Here is a 19,473-nt window from a genome sequence, read left to right as displayed (position 1 = left end):
TCCATACATCCAAACCTCCAAACATCCAAACATCCAAACATCCAAACCTCCATACATCCAAACCTCCAAACATCCAAACCTCCATACATCCAAACCTCCAAACATCCAAACATCCAAACCTCCATACATCCAAACCTCCATACATCCAAACCTCCAAACATCCAAACATCCAAACATCCAAACCTCCAAACCTCCAAACATCCAAACCTCCAAACATCCAAACCTTCAAAACTCACAGCATTTTCAAAGCGTCTTCTTCTTCTTCTTCTTCTTCTTCTTCTTCTTCTTCTTCTTCTTCTTCTTCTTCTTCTTCTTCTTCTTCACCACATTTATCACTGTTCTTCGTGTATGTGTTGCAGGCTTTATTCAAAGCTCTGGGACTGAACGAGCACGACTACAAGTTCGGGCTGACCAGAGTGTTTTTCCGGCCCGGGAAGGTGAGACCCTGCTAACCCTGCTAACCCTGCTAACCTTGCTAATGCACACTTAGTTATTGTTCTCCTGCAGAAAGAGAGGATAAAGGGCATTAGTCATTTTGGCTGCTCAGGTGAGATGAGGTTTGTTTTTTTAAACGAGCAAACACAAACAGATGGTGCTTTTACTTCCTCACCACATGAATAATTCATCTTATCGTTATAAACTCCTGGTTTCCAGGGTGGAAAAGAGAAAGTCAGACGAAAATCTGCAGGATTAATAAAACACTTATAGAAACTATAGAAACAGAAGTGGTCCCAGCTCGCCTTGCCTCGACTACAAATAATAGCTACTCAACGTGGGCGGAGTCATCACTGCACAGCTGCATGAAACTGCTGTGACTTTGTTTTACACACGACACACAAACAAGCAGTTGTTTTCAGTGGAACTCAATCATTGCAACTTTAAGTAGTTTTTGTTAATTTAGGTAGATGTTTGGGATATACGTCATACGTAGTATCGCCTCTGCTCGCTTGGAACCTCCCTAGAACAGACACTGAGAAAAGTACCACGTATGATCGCTCGTCGGTGGAAACGCGGCAAGATAAACCCGGGTTGTGTCGGCGCTGAAGCTCACAAATCTTTGTCTGCCAGAAGTTAAACTGATAATAATGAGAAAGAGGAAAGTGAAGAAGTAAATTGCATCATTAATAAAACAGCAGCAGCAGCAGCTTTAGACTCTGCAGGTCTGACAGTCAGAGGTTTTCTGAGGACATCACAACACCTGGACACGCGCTCCAGCTCCAGCTCCAGCTCCAGATCCAGCTCCAGTCGTGATCCTGCCGTCATAAAAGATGCATGAATGAAGAGGCTGCGGTGAAAATCTGCACCTTTATCCTCCCGACTCATGATTCAGTCAAATGTATTATCGATGTTCTTGCCAAAAAAAAAAAAAATGCAGCAGTGAGCAAGCGGCTGTGGGGATTTTCAAAATAAGAACGTCGGGTCAGTTGAAAGTTACATTTAAACATCGTCAGATTACATAATCTCATTCTGGACCAGAAACTTTGATTTATGAAGCGTGACGACTGAGGACAGCTTCAGGGATTTTAAATTGAAAAAAGAAATAATAATAAAAATGTTATATTACGATCTTTTATAAAATGAAGTGAGGACATTTTCAAAAACGTTATAACATTAAAGGACCAGAACGAGTGGTGACATATTGGATCCGTGTTACATCTGCAGGAAAGTGTGCTTTAATCTGATTTAATCCACAAATAACAAACCTTTTAAAGCAAATGTGTTCACACTTTTCATTATTGCTGCATCACAGATTCAAAATAAAACACAGGCCTGACCGCGTCTGTGTCTGTGTGTCGGTCCAGTTTGCAGAGTTTGATCAGATCATGAAGTCGGACCCGGATCATCTGGCCGAGCTGGTGAAGAAAGTCAACACGTGGTTGATCCACAGTCGCTGGAAGAAGGTGCAGTGGTGCGCGCTGTCCGTCATCAAACGTGAGTGTCCTGGAAAATGTCTTTTCATCGCGTCATTCATTGTTAACTCTCGTGAACTGAAGTTGCAGGAAATGTGAAAAAGGGAGGATTTAAATGTTGTGTGGTCGTATGAGGTCAGTGTCTTATTCACAGCTGCACTCGCCAAGAACTCAGCTGTGACAACATGGCTGCCAGTAAATATGTTTTAGCCTCTGAACAATATAATAATACAATCAGTGTAAGTCTACGATATCTTAACAACATGATTCACGTCTTTATCGCAGTGTTAAACACACTTTTCCAACAGGAAACTGAAGTTTGTAAACCACTCACTCTCCCACACCAAAGCCCATCGAGAAAATCTGTGTTTTTAACATCACACACACAGGAGTTGTTGATCCACTGCTGCCTCCATCACTAAGTTCACATGTCTTATTTTGTCACTTCAGCATTAAAAGTCCTTAATTTAGATAAAAATAAGTGACAAAAACTGACCACACGAGGCAGCAGAGGACCAGCAGCTCCTGTGTCTCCACAAGCTAAAATCACTGATTTTCTGTATGGAGTTTGGTGTGGGAGAGTGTCTGTGTGTGGATGTTTATATATCATGATCAAACCTTTTTCTTTGTCTTCTTTAAATATCTTTTTATTTGTTTTCCTTCACATAACATAATTACATTTTATTTGATTTTGACAAACACAACGTACACACACACACACACACACACTCTCTGTGTCTCATGGATTTATTTATAGAAACAATATCACAATATTGATACAGAATTCAAAGTGCAAATCAGATCAGTGTTACCTCAGCAAAAGCAAAAAGTGTGTGTGCGTGTGGGTGCGCGTGGGTGCGTATGTGTCTGTGGGTGTGTGCGTGTGTGTTGCTCTGCTGCAGCTGCATTTGTAATAAAAATCGATCCATGTTTCCACGTCTGTTCATAAACACAACATCTAACTAGTGTTTTACAACAACCCACTGACCTGCACTCTGTCGTCCACACTCTGTCGTCCACACTCTGTCGTCCACACACTGTCGTCCACACTCTGTCGTCCACACACTGTCGTCCACACACTGTCGTCCACACTCTGTCGTCCACACACTGTCGTCGACACTCTGTCGTCCACACACTGTCGTCGACACTCTGTCGTCCACACACTGTCTCCCTCTCTCTCCTTCTCTCTCTCTCTCCCTCTCTCTCTCTCCCGGCCACCGTCTGTTTCCATGGTTAACAAATAAATAAAGTGACAGGAAACAGAAAAGTTAACGATGTTGACACGGGGCGTGGTTAAATCCTTGATTCCACCTTTGCTTTGAAGGTCATTCAGCTCCAGAGAATCAAACCTTCACTTAGACTCAGAGATTAACGTCACAGATTTCAGAGGCCAAAGGTCAGACGTCAAGGTCACAACAGCCTAAAAACAGAGAGATAGATGTTTCTGCAGCGTGACGTCTCTCTCTCTCTCTCTCTCTCTGTGTCTCTCTCTCCCTCTGTCTCGCAGTGAAGAACAAGATCTTGTATCGAGCCAGCGCTTGCATCAAGATGCAGAAGACGGTTCGGATGTGGCTCTGCAAGAAGAAACACAAGCCGAGGTGAGTTTTCTGTCTTCTTTGTTCATGCTCAGCCCCACGTCTCTGTAGGGGTTCCTCAAGGCTCTAGTTTGAGCTCCACCTTCTTTTCTGCCCATTGAAGGTCATTGTTCATTGTTTGTCTGACGGTTTCACAAAGACCTCATTCAGTCTTAAACGTAAAAACGACATTAAACCCTGGATGGAGTAAATGAAAGTAAGACGGATGTTGTTGTGTTTGACGACAGCTGTGTCCTCGCCCTTGTCTCTCGAACTTCTCCTGCCCGTTCTGACAGAAGTCTCAGAGAGTGATTTATTGCAGCTGCAGAAAAACAGATGAGTTCAGTCGTCAAACACAGTTTTTTCTCTTGCCAAAGGTGAAACTGGAATTTTTCATGTTGTAACCGACTGTAATTCTCTGCATGTGGGTGAACTTTTGAACCCTGAAGACGAGTCGTCTCTCCGTCCTCTACGAGCAGCAGCCCTCGTCCTCTGACTGGAAAAATAAAGCGTGATCACATGACTTCACTTTTGTCCTCCACTGACTTCCTGCCCGGTTCAACTCAGACCTGTGAAATTTTAAAGTCTCTAAGATGAGCTGGACAACAACTTATGTTATTATATTTAGGCCCACACACATACACAGACACACACAGCGCCCCCTCAGGTGACACCTGGTAGGACAAATCGTGCAAAGTGCCACCAAATTTCATGAAACTTGGTGGGAACATGTCACAGCCCAAGACGTACAAAAGGCTCCATTGGGACCATGACCTCAACAGGAAGTCGGCCATTTTGAATATGGCATCCATTTTTTTCGCGATTTGTTCATTTTTATAAAATGGACGAACTGTTTGACGCATGTTTGTATAATCGTTAGTCAACAAAGAAAAAGTGCCAATTTGTGATAAATGTTTCGAGATTTCTAAAGATTTCTAAAGGGGCGTGGCCATGGTAAATTTTGACCATTCACCACGGAACAGGAAGTGGCCTGTAACTTTGCCATACATTCACCCATCGGCTCAAAAACAAGACAAGAGACCGACCCTGAACACGTCTGCGGACATAAATTTGACCCAGCGGTTTGGACCCAAGACTTTTGGAACCACCGATCTAGACCTCGCCGCTCCTCCTCAGTTTTCTCCTCAATGCTCTGTCCTCCGTTGACGTCTTCATCTGCTTCTGCACCTCATTGGTCTTCATCATCGTGGTCGTTCAGTCTCAGTTTCTCTCCTCCTCTTCGCTGCTGTCATCCTCTCTCCAATCTTTTTATCCTCAACTCTCCTTCCCTTTCTCATCCTCTCTCCTCTGCTGTCGCTATCACTTCACCTCACCTTTTTTCCTCCTCTCCCTCATCTTCTTCGCTATTATCTACCACTTTCACAGCTCAGCAGCGTCCGTCTGCCTCTAACATTAAATGACAAACAGCAGCGGCTGGTGTGTGTGTGTGTGTGTGTGTGTGTGTGTGTGGAGGCAGGTGTTTTGTTTTTTATTCTCCTCGGTTGGGGGGTTTTCTTTGACCTGGCAACCCGCTGGTGCTCAGCTGATGAGGAGGGAGGAGACGAAACGACTTCTGCAGCAGAATTTAGCGACAAACATGATGTGAGGAAAAAGTCGCTGATCATTTTTCTTTCTCTTCTCGATTGATTTTAGATTTTGAACAGCAATCATTGGACAGTTGAGCTGTAACAGAGCTGAGAGAGTTCTGACGGCAGCTCACAACTGTTTGGTCAGTTGGTAGGTGGGTCAGTAAATTGGGTGGTCGTCGGTTGACTGGTCATTTGGTCGGTAGGAGGTGTGCTAGGTAGGTTGGGAGGTAAGGATGCTGGTTGAGTTCTGTGTAAACAGGTTAATCAGTTGGTGGATAATCCCTCGGTCAGCTGGTCTGTCTGTCGGTACAGAGGTAGTTCTGCCAATAGATTGGTCGGCAGGTCAATAGGTCATTTGTTTGACAGTTCAGTCAGTCATTACATTGATAGGTAGGTTGCTTGGTTAGTAGTTAGTATAGGCACTAAAGAAGGTCTGTTAGTTGATTGGTTTGTTTGTTGTTTGGAGTTCAGTAGATTGGACGGAAGGTCATTAGGTCAGTTCTTTGATAGTTTGGTAGGTTGAAATGTAGATAGGAAGTTCGGCCATTGGTTTGTAGGTTGGTCAGCAGATTAAGGGAGGTAAGAAGGTTGGTCAGTGGATCATGAAGTCAGTTGTTTGATGGTTGGTCGGTCGGTCGGTCGGTCGGTAGGCGGGTGAGTTGGGCTTTAGATCAGTTGGTAAGAAGTTCTGGTGTGTGGGTGAGCTGATTGTGAGGTTGATGAGTCGGTGGCTTGGCTGATCAGTTGACTGGTTTCACAGTAGGAGGTTGGTCAGTAGATCCGTGGCTTGGTTAGTTGGTCGTTAGGGTCAGTAGATAAGTGAGTAGGATGTTCTGGTAAGTAGGTGAACTGGTTGTTGGTTGATAAGTAGGTTATAATTGTGTTGGTCATGTGATGGGAAGTTGGTAGGTCAGCTGGTTGTTAGGTGAATCGTTGGATTGTTGGTAGTTTGGTAGATCATTGGCGCAAAGGTCAGCTTGTCTTTAGGTCGGTAAGTTAGTAGGATGGCTGGTTAGTAGGCAAGTTGGTTGTCAGTGTAGACGTTCATCATGAATTACAAACGTAACAAGAAATATGTTCTCAGAAAGAGCGACAACGTTTGTAGACGATAAATGTCAGTTAACGTGAAGTGAAAGAAGAACAATGTTTTAATGATGCCGTCAAAGAGTTTATATGAGCTGAACATGTGCTGTGTTGGTGCACAGATGATGGATAGAGTTGATGGTTTATAGGAGGAAGTCCATTTCCAGTGTGTTTGTTCAGAGAGTGTGAGACAGTGAGGGATGAGTGTGAGGGTGAGGGAATGTAAACATGAAGGACAAACACTTCACTTTACTTCCACGTCGTCGTTTGTCTTTTTTTTTTTAAGCTTCTCTCAGTTTACGTCTCAGTCGTTTTCCCCGAGAGTCGACTCCAGATCTCGTCAAGTCGTTTTAAACTCCCACGTCGTAACGTCTTTTCCTTTTGTTTTAAAACACGATTGATCATCGATGAATGTAGCTTTGATTTTTCAGCTTCTTAAATGTAAATATTTTCTGACATTTCCAGAGTTTGACAAACACTGACAACATTTACATGGATATCGACAAAGTCAATCAAATCAATAAATCTTCTAAATAATCTGCATATTTTTACAGTCAATTTATCCTGATAAAGGAGATGTGGATATAAAGCTGCACACACTTTGTTTTCCCTTAACGTCCATGGGTTTTTTTCCTTAACATCTATGCTTTTTCCTTCATTTCAAAGTTTTCCCCTTAAATAATGTTTGACCCTTAGTGTCCTTTCCCGCCTTGAGATCATGTTTTCCTTAACGTCCATGCTTTTCCCTTAAAATCCATGTTTTCCCTTAAAGTCCATGTTTTTCCCTTAACTTATGTGTTTTTTTCCTTAACATCCTTGTTTGTCTCTTAACACCCATGTGGTAAGAACCGCCCACTAATGACTTCACTAAAGGCGATGAAACCGTTGCCGTTCTGTGTCCAGAGTGAGGTGTTGGTGAGCATGTGCAGGATCTGGGTGTGATCCAGATTACAGATGCTAATGTATTCATGAGCAGACTGTGCTCCCTGATGTTTTCACTGGGATAAACGAGCGCGTACGTTCAGCCTCTTGTTTCACTCACACACGCTGTGTGACTGACTGTCACTGTCACGCCGCTGTGTGCACATTTTCCCCAGGAGTCGGAAGCCCTTTCAGAATAATGCGTCTTGCTGGTAATTCCTGGCTGCTCTGGAAACCATTTTTTACTGAGATTAAACCATAAATCAGCACGTCGTGTAAAGTCTCCTGTGACAGGAGGCGCTGTTACAAAAGGAGAGCATTATGTTTGGAAGACGCACTTGATTAATAATTCCAGAAATAATAACTTATTTTTATGTAGCACCTCTCAGAACGGCCGTTATGAAGAAAGCAAAGAAATATGAGTTTAATAATCAGGAACGACTCACTGGTGTTTGACTGTGAGGTTTGTTTGAGATGTGAAAACCACAGGATTACATGTCTGTACTAACTGAATCTATACATGGTTCATGTCAGGATTATCCTGATCATCGCATCAATATCTTAAGAACACGTTCACGTCTTTATCTCACTGTGAGACAGACTTTTCCAACAGGAAACTGACGTTTGTAAACCACTCACTCTCCCACACCAAAGCCCATAGAGAAAACCAGTGATTTTAACATCACACACACAGAGTTGTTGATCCACTGCTGCCTCCATCACTAAGTTCAAATGTCTGATTTTGTCAAATCGGGTTTCAAAAATCTTCACTCACATTAACCTCAGTGACACAAAGTGACCACACGAGGCAGCAGTAGACCAGCAGCTGCTGTGTCCCTGCGGGCTAAAATCACTGATTTTCTCTATGGGCTTTGGTGTGGGAGAGTGAGTGGTTTACAAACTTCAGTTTCCTGTTGGAAAAGTCTGTGTCACAGTGAGATAAAGACGTGAAGATTTTCTTACACAAGTTTTTAGTTAAGTGGCTAAAATCAGCCATGTTTTCACAGCTTCTTTGTCTCAGGCTGTAAAAACCTCAACTATCCCTTTAATTCAGCTGTGTGTGTGTGTGTGTGTGTGTGTGTGTGTGTGTGTGTGTGTGTCCTCAGGATTGACGGCCTGGTGAAGGTTCGTCACCTGAAGAAAAGGATGACTGGCTTTAACGAGGTGGTGTCCGGACTGAAGGAGGGCAAACAGGAGATGAGTCGTCAGGTTCAGGATCTGGACGCCGCCATCGACGCTCTGATGGTCAAAATCAAGGTGAGACCACGACGAAGACGACGATGATGATGTTTGGTCACATGGTCTGTTCTCATCTCAAGTGACACCTGCTGTCACAAAATGATGGACAGCACCAAATGAGAGCAGACTGTGCTGCAGTTTGATTGACAGGCGGTTTCATTTATTATCATAACAAATATTTCAGTTCAGGACTGGTTTCCTGCTAACAGACAGCAGGGGGCAGTGCAGGCAGCCCCATCCACACCACAACACATTAACTTTCATGTTAGTAGTTATTCTTTCAAAATAAAATACACATTTTTATGTTATCTTTCATTTTATTATTTATTCTTTCAAAATAAAATACACATTTTATGTTCTCTTTATTTCAGTAGTTATTCTTTCAAAATAAAATACACATTTTTACATTATCTTTCTTTTCAGTAGTTATTCTTTTAAAATAAAATACACATTTTTACGTTATCTTTCTTTTCAGGAGTTATTCTTTCAAATTAAATACACATTTTTACATTATCTTTCTTACCAGAAATTATTCTTTCAAAATATCTCCCCAGAACAAGACATTTCACCTTCACACTCAGTACAGTCTTTTGTTTTTCAACATTTTCTGGACCAAACAATATAATAATCACAGATGAATCAAATCTGAAAATAACCATCAGTTACAGCCTAACACAATTTAAAATGATGTATTTTATTTTGAAGTGTCTAGCACTATGTAAGCAGTCATTTATTAACTCAAATCAGGTTCATTACATTGTAATATGTAAGTATATTTAATGGTGTCATCAGCGTATACTGTAACTATGCAGAGCAAATAGAGAGATTTATATCATCTGGATTATTGCTCCATAAAACAAAGAAATAATTTAAAGACATTTGAGAGGTGGTGTCTTTTGTCTTTTGTCCCCTCCTCAGAGCACCGTCATGTCTCGCCTGGACATCGACCACGAGCACCAGGCTCTGGTGAGCCGCTCCGAGCAGCTGCTCACGTCCATGCAGAACAAAAAGAAGGAGGAGGAGGAGAGAGAGAGACTGAGGCGCATCCAGGAGGAGATGGAGAGAGAGAGACAGAGGAGGGAGGAGGACGAGCAGAAACGCAAGAAGGACGAGGATGAGAGGAGACAGTGAGTGTCCACACACACACACACACACAGGACCAAACATGTCCAGGTCAAAGGTCTGCGAGTTCTGACCCGACATCAAGCCTGTGCACTGTGGGGAAACATCTACATCATGATCATCATTATTTTGAAAGAATAACTACTGAAATGATAGATAACATAAAATGTGTATTTTATTTTGAAAGAGTAACTACTGAAATGATAGATAATGTAAAATGTGTATTTTATTTTGAAAGAGTAACTACTGAAATGATAGATAACATAAAATGTGTATTTTATTTTGAAAGAATAACTACTGAAATGATAGATAACATAAAATGTGTATTTTATTTTGAAAGAATAACTACTAAAAAGAAAGATAACATAAATGTGTATTTTTGAAAGAATAGTTCTTTATTTAAATCCATCTTCTTAGACACTGTTGTATAATAATAATAAAATATATAAAGTTGGATCCATCTTTATTTCACAGCCTGACAGAGGAAAGAAACAACAGTTATTAATCCATCATTAATCTTTATTTACATAACTGAGACGTTTCATGAATTTAAAACACAACAAACGTTTGTTTGACAAATGAAACGATGAGGAAAGTTTCCAGCTTCTTAAATGTGAATCTTTTTTTGCTTTATTTGCTCCTTAAAACAAAGAAATCATTCAAACTGAATAATTTTCAGAGATGTTTTCATCTCATCCTCTCATCCTCTCATCCTTTCTTCATCTGTGATCACTTCTCTTCTTCTTCCCTCCATCAGGAAAGCAGAGATGGAGCTGAAGAGGAAGCACGAGGAGGAGGAGAGGAAGAGGAGGGAGGAGGAGGAGAGGAGGATTCAGGTGAGTGTTTGTCGCGTGAATCCATTTCTGCCTCCACGTTCTCCTCCGGCGAGCCGACACCAGTGAGATTAGTAATTTAATCTGAATGAAGAATAATCTTACAGCAAACAGACGGCGTGTGATTTATGAGCGGATGAAAGCTCGACTGCTTCGGTCTGATCGTTTGTTCTGCTCAGCGCGGTGATTACATTTGAACCTTATGACCTGAGACAACAACACTGACCTTTGTCAGGACCAGCAGTCCTCATGGAGCCCAAAACCTGGTCCTAAAGACACAGAACCTCATTTCTGAGGAACTGGATATGGTTATGGTCATTTTGTGTAAAAACAACAGTCTTCCACAGACTTTTATTTTCTTCTTGGATTTTTTTGAAGTGTGGTTGTGTGAGGCACTGACACTTGAGCGCCCCCTGCTGCTGAGAACCTCTTTCTCACGTCAGTTTAAGTCTACAACGTCTTTAAGAACACTTTCACGTCTTTATCTCTGAAGTTTGTAAACCACTCACTCCCCCACACCAAAGCCCATAGAGAAAATCAGTGATTTTAGTGTCACAGCACACAGGAGTTGTAGAATAACAGTAAGAACAGTAACTTAACTACCATACGTTCAAATGTCTTATTTTGTCACTTCGGCTTTTGAAAACCTTCACTCAGATTCACCTCAGTGACACAAAGTGACCACACGAGGCAGCAGTCGAGCAGCAGCTCCTGTGTCCCTGCGAGCTAAAATCACTGATTTTCTCTATGGGCTTTGGTGTGGGGGAGTGAGTGGTTTACAAACTTCAGTTTCCTGTTGTAAAGTCTGTCTCACGTTTTCTTAAAGACGACGCAGACTGACGTAGATTTTATGAGGTGAGTGTTTTGTGAAGTGGTTAAAATCGTTTCTGTTTGTGTCAATGCGTCACATGACCACATAAACCAAGTAAACACAAACACACACAGAGATGAGTTTGAATCATCTGTCGTTCCCTCGAGTGTCGACACACATCGAGTGTTTAGATCAGAGCTGCTGCCGAGGGCCCCGGGGCCCGGGGGCCTCAGGCTGGGTCACCCACGAATACCCGCGTGCTGGTGGCTGAGCACAGACGCAGCAGCAGGAGTTTTATTTATCTCTCTGTCCAGATTTTCTCGGTTATGACCCAGAATGCGAGGGAAAAGTGTGACGACGTGACGTTTTACTGTGGCTCAGTGAGCCTCAGTGTCACTTCAGACAGGATATGAAAGTGGAGCTGCACTCACTGACCGTCCATCATCATGATTCCCACGCAGCACAGGAGACGTCTTTATCTCACTGTGAGACAGACTTTTCTCTCAGAGAAAACCAGTGATTTTAACATCACAAACAGGAGTTGTTGATCCACTGCTGCCTCCATCACGAAGTTCAAATGTCTTTTTTTGTCACTTCGGCTTTTGAAATCCTTCACTCAGATTTACTTCAGTGACACAAAGTGACCACACGAGGCAGCAGTAGACCAGCAGCTCCTGTGTCCCTGCGAGCTACAATCACTGATTTTCTCTGTGGGCTTTGGTGACAAACAAAAATGTTTGCGCGACGCGACGTTTTTGCGAAAGATCGATCAATCAGTGTCGTCTTTGTACAGATTCCCATCGTTAGCTCTGTGTGTCTCTGTCTGTCTGTGTGTCTCTGTCTGTCTGTGTGTCTCTGTCTGTCTGTGTGTCAGATGGAGATGGAGGTTCAGTTTCAGGCCGAGCGTGAAGAAGAAGCCACTCGTCAGACGGTCCTGGAGCAGGAGCGCAGAGACAGAGAGCTGGCGCTGAGGATCGCTCAGAGTGAGGCGGAGCTTATTCCTGAGGAGACGCTCAACGATGCAGGACTGCGCAGGTAACACACGCATACACACACACACGTGCACACACATGCCCACACATGCACATACATACACACACATGCACACACATACACACACACACACATGCACACACATACACACACACACGCGCACACACATGCCCACACATGCACACACACACGTGCACACACATGCATACACATACACCCACCCATACATGCACACACACACACACACACATGCACATACATACACATACACGCACACACACACACTCTCTTCTCTTCTTCTTCTCTTCTTCTCCTCCTTCACAATCTTTTAAAGAAAGGTAAACTTCTGTCGTTCTTCTGCTCTGAATGAACTTTGACCTCACAGGACGTCTGACTCTGACAGGCTGAGTGGCAGAGGTCAAAGGTCAGGGAGGCAGACAGGAAACTGTCCATGTCAATCCTTTTTTTTCAGATGTTTCTGTTTTTGTCCTCCAGTGAAATTCAAACGATCGTGAACAGGAAGTGGAAACATGGACTTCCTGTTTGACGGCGTGTTTTAACCTCTTTGTTTCTTCTTTGTTTTCTCTGTTTTTTTCTTCTCTCAGCGACGGTTCTTCAGTTCCATCGTCTCCAGAACGAGCAGCGTAAGAACTCTGAAGATTTAACCCAATCATTTAACCCCTGATCTGACCTTTGATCTTTTTAAACACCTCTGTGTGTCCCCCTCTCCCAACACCCCCCCGCTGCTGCTGCTGCATGTGACTGTTATAATCTGTAATAATCTGCTTCTAACATCATCACGTTTTTTTTAATCCGAACTATAGCAGAAACACGATCAAACTGTTGGTGACTGAGTGAACAAATGAATTCAAGAGACGCGCGATAAAAGTGAATTATTAGTTAAATTTAAAAACAAAGAAATCATTAAAACTTTAAAATCTTAAAACTGAATGAATACAAATATCATTTTGTAAGATTTACAGCATAATCAATAAAACTCTTCCAAATGTAACTTTAAATGATAAAAACTTTTTTTTTCCTGATTATTTTCCTTTTTTTATTCCTTGTCGTAAACATAACATCCCATAATCCTCTGTCCACAGCGGTGCTGGAGTCACAAAATTCAAGAGCATGACCATGTAGGTCACACACACACACACACAATCTTTTGATTTTTATTATGATAAACACTTTAAAGGGATAGTTCAGACTGTTTTAACATGTGGTTCTTAAGTAAGAACATGTTTCACTTCTTTATCTCACTGTGAGACAGACTTTTATAAACCACTCACTCTCCCACACCAAAGCCCATAGAGAAAACCAGTGATTTTAACATCACACACACAGGAGTTGTTGATCCACTGCTGCCTCCATCACTAAGTTCAAATGTCTTTCTTTGTCACTTCGGCTTTTGAAATCCTTCACTCAGATTTACTTCAGTGACACAAAGTGACCACACGAGGCAGCAGTAGACCAGCAGCTCCTGTGTCCCCGCAAGCTAAAATCACTGATTTTCTCTATGGGCTTTGGTGTGGGAGAGTGAGTGGTTGTTTCCTGTCGTAAAACTCGTGGTTCGCTGCCTATTTCTGTTTTAATAACTTTGTTTCTGCTTCACTGCAACGTCATGTTGGTTTTTTTAGGGAAGAAATGGCGAAAGAAATGACTGAGATTCTGTCGCGGTGGGTATAAAAACAATGTTCGTCTAAACCTCAGAGAATTAAATCAATCAGAAAAAATAATAAGATTTTTGATTTAACTTTTTTTATTGTTGAATCAAAAATGTTAATTCCTGTAATTTCACGTCTGATTAAAACATCATCACAGTCCCTTTTTATGTCTTTAATCTCATACATTTCTCACATATTTCACCTTTAAAAGTCACATCACGGAAAAAGCTGACGCGTTCTGCTGACGTGCGAAGTTTGACGACTTCCTGTTTTACGACATTTAAAATAAAAAACATGTTTGTTTGTTTTTGTTTATAAGAATAACGACTAAAACGATAGCTCACAAAAAACATGTGATTTTTATTTTTTACGACTGTCGTTGGCTCTTATTTTGAAGCAGCAATTGACATAAGAGCACAGCTCCGCCTACCACCTTCCTGTTCCACATTTACAACGAGTTTGGATCAAAGTCGTTCCTCGCGACTTGTTTCATGTCGCCACTAAGAATCCGACAAAGCGAACTGTTGCTACGTGTTGCCGTGGCGACGGAAAGATCACATGACCGTGTACGAGTTTTCTGTTTCCTTCTAACAGTGAAGCTGCTGATGTGAACTCCTGATCTTCTTCTTCTTCACCTGCTACAAATGTGACTGTGCTGTGATAGGTGTGGGCGGAGCTTACTGTATCAGCTGACTCAGGTTGGCGTCATGGCGCCGCAAAAACAGGAAGTGCCCTCTAACTCGCCCGTACATGGACCAATCTGCTCTGAACTCGATTTGATCTGCACACAGGAAGTCTGCCACAAATATCAAAATCACGTGTTTAGCTCACAAGTTAGCAAAACTTTGTTATAGCATCTAAGCAAACTTTCTGTTAAAAATCGCAGACTGTTTTTAGAGAGTTTTTTGTTTAAACTGCACTTATTGCACTTAACTCCGATTGATCGCAAGTCTGTGCGGCTAACGATATGCGACACCTGAATACGTGGAAAATAGTGGCATTTACGAAAAGAGTCCCATTTAAAGAACAACTTTTTTAGAGTCTGCTTATGTTTTTAAATAAAGTTTGCGAGAAAAAAAAGCTAACATGTGACTCATCTTTGAGTTGGTTTGAAACGTAACCTGCGGCATTATGGGTAAGCTCCGCCCACTCACTTATTCAAATGTGATTAATTCTCTTTTTTTTTAAACCCAAGCTCCTGTAACAAAGCCCCGCCCCTCTGACTGAACTCCACGTACATTTGCTGCGGTGCTTCTTTTTGTTGCTAACTCTCTGCGATCTTTTTTGCCGTCCCGTCGCAGAGGTCTGCAGGTTCAGGCGTCTAAAGCCGCCGCCGGTGCCAAGAAGTACGAGCTGAGCAAGTGGAAGTACGCAGAGCTGCGAGACGCCATCAACACTTCCTGTGGTGAGTTTTTTTTTTTTTACAACAAACGTTTTCATGCTGCGATGTTTCGTAAACACTTTGTCGCACTCACAGATTCTTTGTTTGTTTGTTTGTTTGTTTGTTTGCGCGCAGACATCGAGCTTCTGGCCGCCTGCAGGGAGGAGTTTCACCGTCGTCTCAAAGTTTATCACGCCTGGAAATCAAAGAACAAGAAGAGAAACACGGAGACGGAGCAGCGGGCGCCAAAATCTGTCACTGACTACGGTACGACAATGTTTTTTTTCCCCATTACGTAACTTTTTTTGTTTTCTTCGTACGGTGTAAAAAAAGTGCGACTTTAAAAAAAAGTCGCCGTCGTATTTGATAAAACTTAACTGTTAGCGTCTCCGCGCAGTTAAAAAACTAAACATCAGTGTTCTGCGTTACTTTACTTTTTCGATAAAATGTTTATGGGAAAAATAAAGGTTTAGATTTACATTTAGAATATAGATTTATATTTATATGTAAGGTGATATTTGAATATATACATTTATATTGAGTGACTTATATAACAAATTCATCTTTTTTATAGGGATTATTTTCCATGGACGTATTAATCCACTTTTTTTGTTTAATCTCACGTTTATTTACACTTAAATAAAAACATATTTGAACATGTCATTTATGAACTGCTTGTGTTACATCACTTCCTGTCCTCTGTCTCTTTGTCTGTCTCTCCGTGTTTGTGTCTCTTGTCTGTGTGTTTGTGTCTCTTGTGTGTGTGTGTGTGTAAACCCCGTCACGTTTATTTTCAGGTTGCCCCGCCCCTGTGAAAAAACCATGTAAGTTTCCTTTAGTGTTGAACACAGCTAACAGCAGAGCTACAGCCCCGCCCAACTCCTTATTAACCCCGCCCCCTTGCCGCTCCTGTCGTCTGTCGGTGTTCAGTGTTTCTGTTTGAGGGAAATCTTCCTCTGTCCTTCATCCTCATCATCATGATGAAGATGGTGATGGTGGAGGCTGGGAGGGTGGTTTGGTTTCCATGGTAACATCTGCTGTGTGTGTGTGTGTGATAGGTGAAGTCATTTTCCTTCAGTCGCTCGTTGATAAAGAGATGATTTTTCACATTATTGATCCGACGTCAGAGGACGTTCAAGGACAGAGGAGGGGAGAAGTCACAGGAGTGTGTGAGTGAGTGTTAAAGTGAACGTGTTTGTATGAGGTCAAAGGAAATGAGTAGCAGAATGTGACAGAAAAAAACTATGGGATACAAAGTTTAAATAAAAGAGTTTACGAGTTAAAATGACGAGAATCAAAGTTCAGTGACGGCAAAATCTAAACATTCTAAACACCATGTTGTGGTGACGGTGAGTGAGTGAGTGAGTGAATGAGTGACTAAAGAAAAACACTCACAGAGAAAACAACCTGATTTCATCTTAATTTTGTTCTTTTGTATTTTTCCATTGATTCTGAACAACATAGAAAAAATAATCTGATCTAAATAATCTGATCTAAAGTGACTCACGATTGTGACGACAAACTAATGGCAGGTTGATTTTAACAGTGAGAGATGGAAAATCTTATTTCAAAGGTTCTGGTGGAAGGAAACCATGGGGGGGTAGAAGCAGAATTATAATAGTGGTCAGAGTAGTGTTAGGACCAGGTCTAGGGGAGAAACCTGATTGCATCATGAGTAATGAGACTCCCTCTTCCCAACTCCCAAGAAACCAGCAGCAGCAAGTCAAACCCAACATTTGAAAGGTTTATTGAAACCAAGCACAGAATGTGGCTCAAGGAAGTCCACTGCAGCGGGAGGTTCAGGCCCAGGATCCACCGAGAGTCTCACACACACACACACACACACACACTCACTCACATGCTGACACATACAGCCATGACTGTCTGTGGAAGACATTTTGGTTAGACTGAGGTCGAGATGTTTGGCAGCTTGGATGTTCAGTGGAAGTTCATGTGTAGCTCATCAGTTGTCCTAGAGGATGACACTGACAGTCAGGTCGTCTTGGACCGGCGCAGTCTTGAACATGCTGTGTTCCTCAAAAGGTTGTACCTGAATTTCCACTGTCCAGAGTGGAGGGTCGTAGGGTGGCCCATGCACAGGTGTCCATGCCCAGGTCTCCATGCCGGTCTTCACACGAGCAGGGCTGGACGCTGATGCTTCAGTCTGAACCGCTGCTTCATATTGCTCTTGCAATTAGACCCAGCTGTTGTTGTCTTCACTGATTCCCCCGCACATTATAGCAAGCAAACAAGCACAGACTACACTAGCAGACACTCATCAAGACCCTTTCCTGTTGCGTCCTAAAACAAGACATTGCCTGAAATAAGTATTTGAACCCGTGCCAACAAACAATAAAGACTTCTGTCTCCCGCAGACCAGTCCTCTCATTTTAAGAAAGTACTCCTGATCTCAACTCGTTACCTGTATGAAAGACCACACTCCATCACGGGCAAGACCAGAGAACTTTCTAACAACGTCAGGGACAAGATTGTAGACCTGCACTAGGCCACAATGAGCTACAAGACCATTGACAAGAGGCATTTTCTAACTGTCGGTGCCACAGTTAGAAAATGAGACTGCAGTCTCCACACAACACTTCACCTCATGACGTATCAATGATCAGCCCACAGCTGCAGCTGGGACCACAGTCACCAACAAAACCATTGGTTACACCCTACACCGTAATGGATCACAATCCCACAGTCCCCATAAGGTCCGGGCCCGTCTGACGTTTGCCAATGAACACCTGAATGATTCAGAGAATGATGGAGAGAAGGTCAAGTGGTCAGATGAGACCAAAACCAAGCTCTTTGGTATCTTTGTTTCTCTGCTAAGGGGACAGGTCGAGGGACAGATGGACGTCAAACCCTGTGTGACAAACTCCTCCTCTCAGGAAACTTAGACTGGGTCGTGGATAAATTCTTCCTGCAAAACATAGAGCCAAGGTAACAAAGGAGTGACTCAAGATGACGCACAGTAAGGTCATGGAGGGGCCGAGCCAGTCTGCAGACCTAAACCCTACAGACAAATCTGTGGAGGGAGCTGAAGCTTCAGTTGCCAAGCAACAGCCTTCAAACCGTAAAGATTTGGAGAGGAGTGGTCCAACATTCCTCCTGAGATGTTTGCAAACCTTGTGATCGACGACAACAAACATGTGACCTCTGAACTTCCACTAAGTGATGTTTTGATAGACGTTCAAATACTTATTTCACTCAATGAATCGCAAAATAATTCCCATCTTTTGTTGTCTGTGATATTCTGTCTCAACTAAACCATTACAATTATAAACCACAGGAAATGATAAAATAATGTGAAAGAAGTTTAAATAAAGTTCATCATTTAGAATTTCAATTTTGAACCTGATTTCATTTACAAAAGTCGTTTGAAAAAAAGACAAGTGGACTTTCCAACTCTCTCGCCGTCCCTGAACGCATCATCACACGTTTATCATCATTCAATCACTGAAGTCACCGGTTTTCTCTTTGTTTTTTTTTGTTTTTTTCCAACGTAAACAAACAGCTCAGCAGCACCCGGCTCCGCCCATCCCGGCGCGTCAGTACGAGGTGGCGATGAATCGTCAGCAGCGCTACTTCCGCATCCCGTTTGTGCGTCCGGGCGATCAATACAAGGATCCTCACGGCAAGAAGAAAGGCTGGTGGTACGCACACTTCGACGGACCCTGGATCGCCCGGCAGATGGAGCTGCACCCCGACAAACACCCCATCCTGCTGGTGGCAGGCAAGTACTGCACGCGACACACACGCACGCGTCTGTGGGAGGAGCTTTGAGCAACGTGGCTAAAAAAAACTGAACTACGTTCACACGATGCAATACGTACACGAACAGCAGGGGGCGACGTGTTAAAGTTCAAGACTTTTCTACACATGCTCGTATGAGGTCAAAGAAAAAAAAAAGAGTGAAATGACGAGATCCAAAGTTACATGTTACATTACATGTCATTTAGCAGACGCTTTTATCCAAAGCGACTTACAATAAGTGCATTTAAACATTTGGGTACAAATAAGAGCAGAAGTAAGTAAGAGCTTCAAGTAAGCCAAACTATGAAGTGCTAGTCATAAGTGCGACGTATAAGCAAGTTCTTTTTCAGTAAGTTTAAATCATGAATTAAATGAAAAACTATGATATTGAATTAAAAGCTAAAATCATGAGAATCAAAGTCAGAATCATCGTTAAAAAAACAGAAATGAAGACGAAAGGCTACGATTCATACATTGGAAGTCGTAATTTAACGCGACACAGATTGCGATCTCCTGTCAGTCGGACGACAATGAGCTGAAAATGAGCGTCAGGAGCAGTGATCGCGCCACGTCGGAGTGAACCTTTCACAA

At 42.5% G+C, this 19,473-nt stretch overlaps 1 protein-coding gene across 6 annotated transcripts in view; it reads left to right on the top strand.

Moving 5' to 3' along the window:
• The window catches only part of myo6a (myosin VIa), a 67,135-nt gene that overhangs the window by 44,779 nt on the left and 2,883 nt on the right, over positions 1–19,473 (top strand). The window contains exons 22-35 of one of the 6 annotated variants that reach the window (XM_058612662.1): positions 360–437; positions 1,803–1,932; positions 3,418–3,508; positions 8,184–8,334; positions 9,235–9,443; positions 10,196–10,274; positions 11,957–12,117; positions 12,681–12,719; positions 13,179–13,214; positions 13,716–13,754; positions 15,044–15,147; positions 15,259–15,390; positions 15,921–15,947; positions 18,644–18,862. In XM_058612662.1, the coding sequence (XP_058468645.1) occupies positions 360–437; positions 1,803–1,932; positions 3,418–3,508; positions 8,184–8,334; positions 9,235–9,443; positions 10,196–10,274; positions 11,957–12,117; positions 12,681–12,719; positions 13,179–13,214; positions 13,716–13,754; positions 15,044–15,147; positions 15,259–15,390; positions 15,921–15,947; positions 18,644–18,862 (1,495 nt within the window). The remainder of the gene's footprint in view (positions 1–359; positions 438–1,802; positions 1,933–3,417; positions 3,509–8,183; positions 8,335–9,234; positions 9,444–10,195; positions 10,275–11,956; positions 12,118–12,680; positions 12,720–13,178; positions 13,215–13,715; positions 13,755–15,043; positions 15,148–15,258; positions 15,391–15,920; positions 15,948–18,643; positions 18,863–19,473) is intronic. The other 5 variants (XM_058612664.1, XM_058612663.1, XM_058612665.1 and 2 more) reach the window with 5 other exon arrangements.

The sequence above is a fragment of the Solea solea genome, chromosome 17, assembly GCF_958295425.1.
Source record: "Solea solea chromosome 17, fSolSol10.1, whole genome shotgun sequence".
NCBI lineage: Eukaryota > Metazoa > Chordata > Actinopteri > Pleuronectiformes > Soleidae > Solea > Solea solea.
Note: the sequence above shows the minus strand (reverse complement) of the source record. Positions and strands in the feature narration are given on the sequence as shown.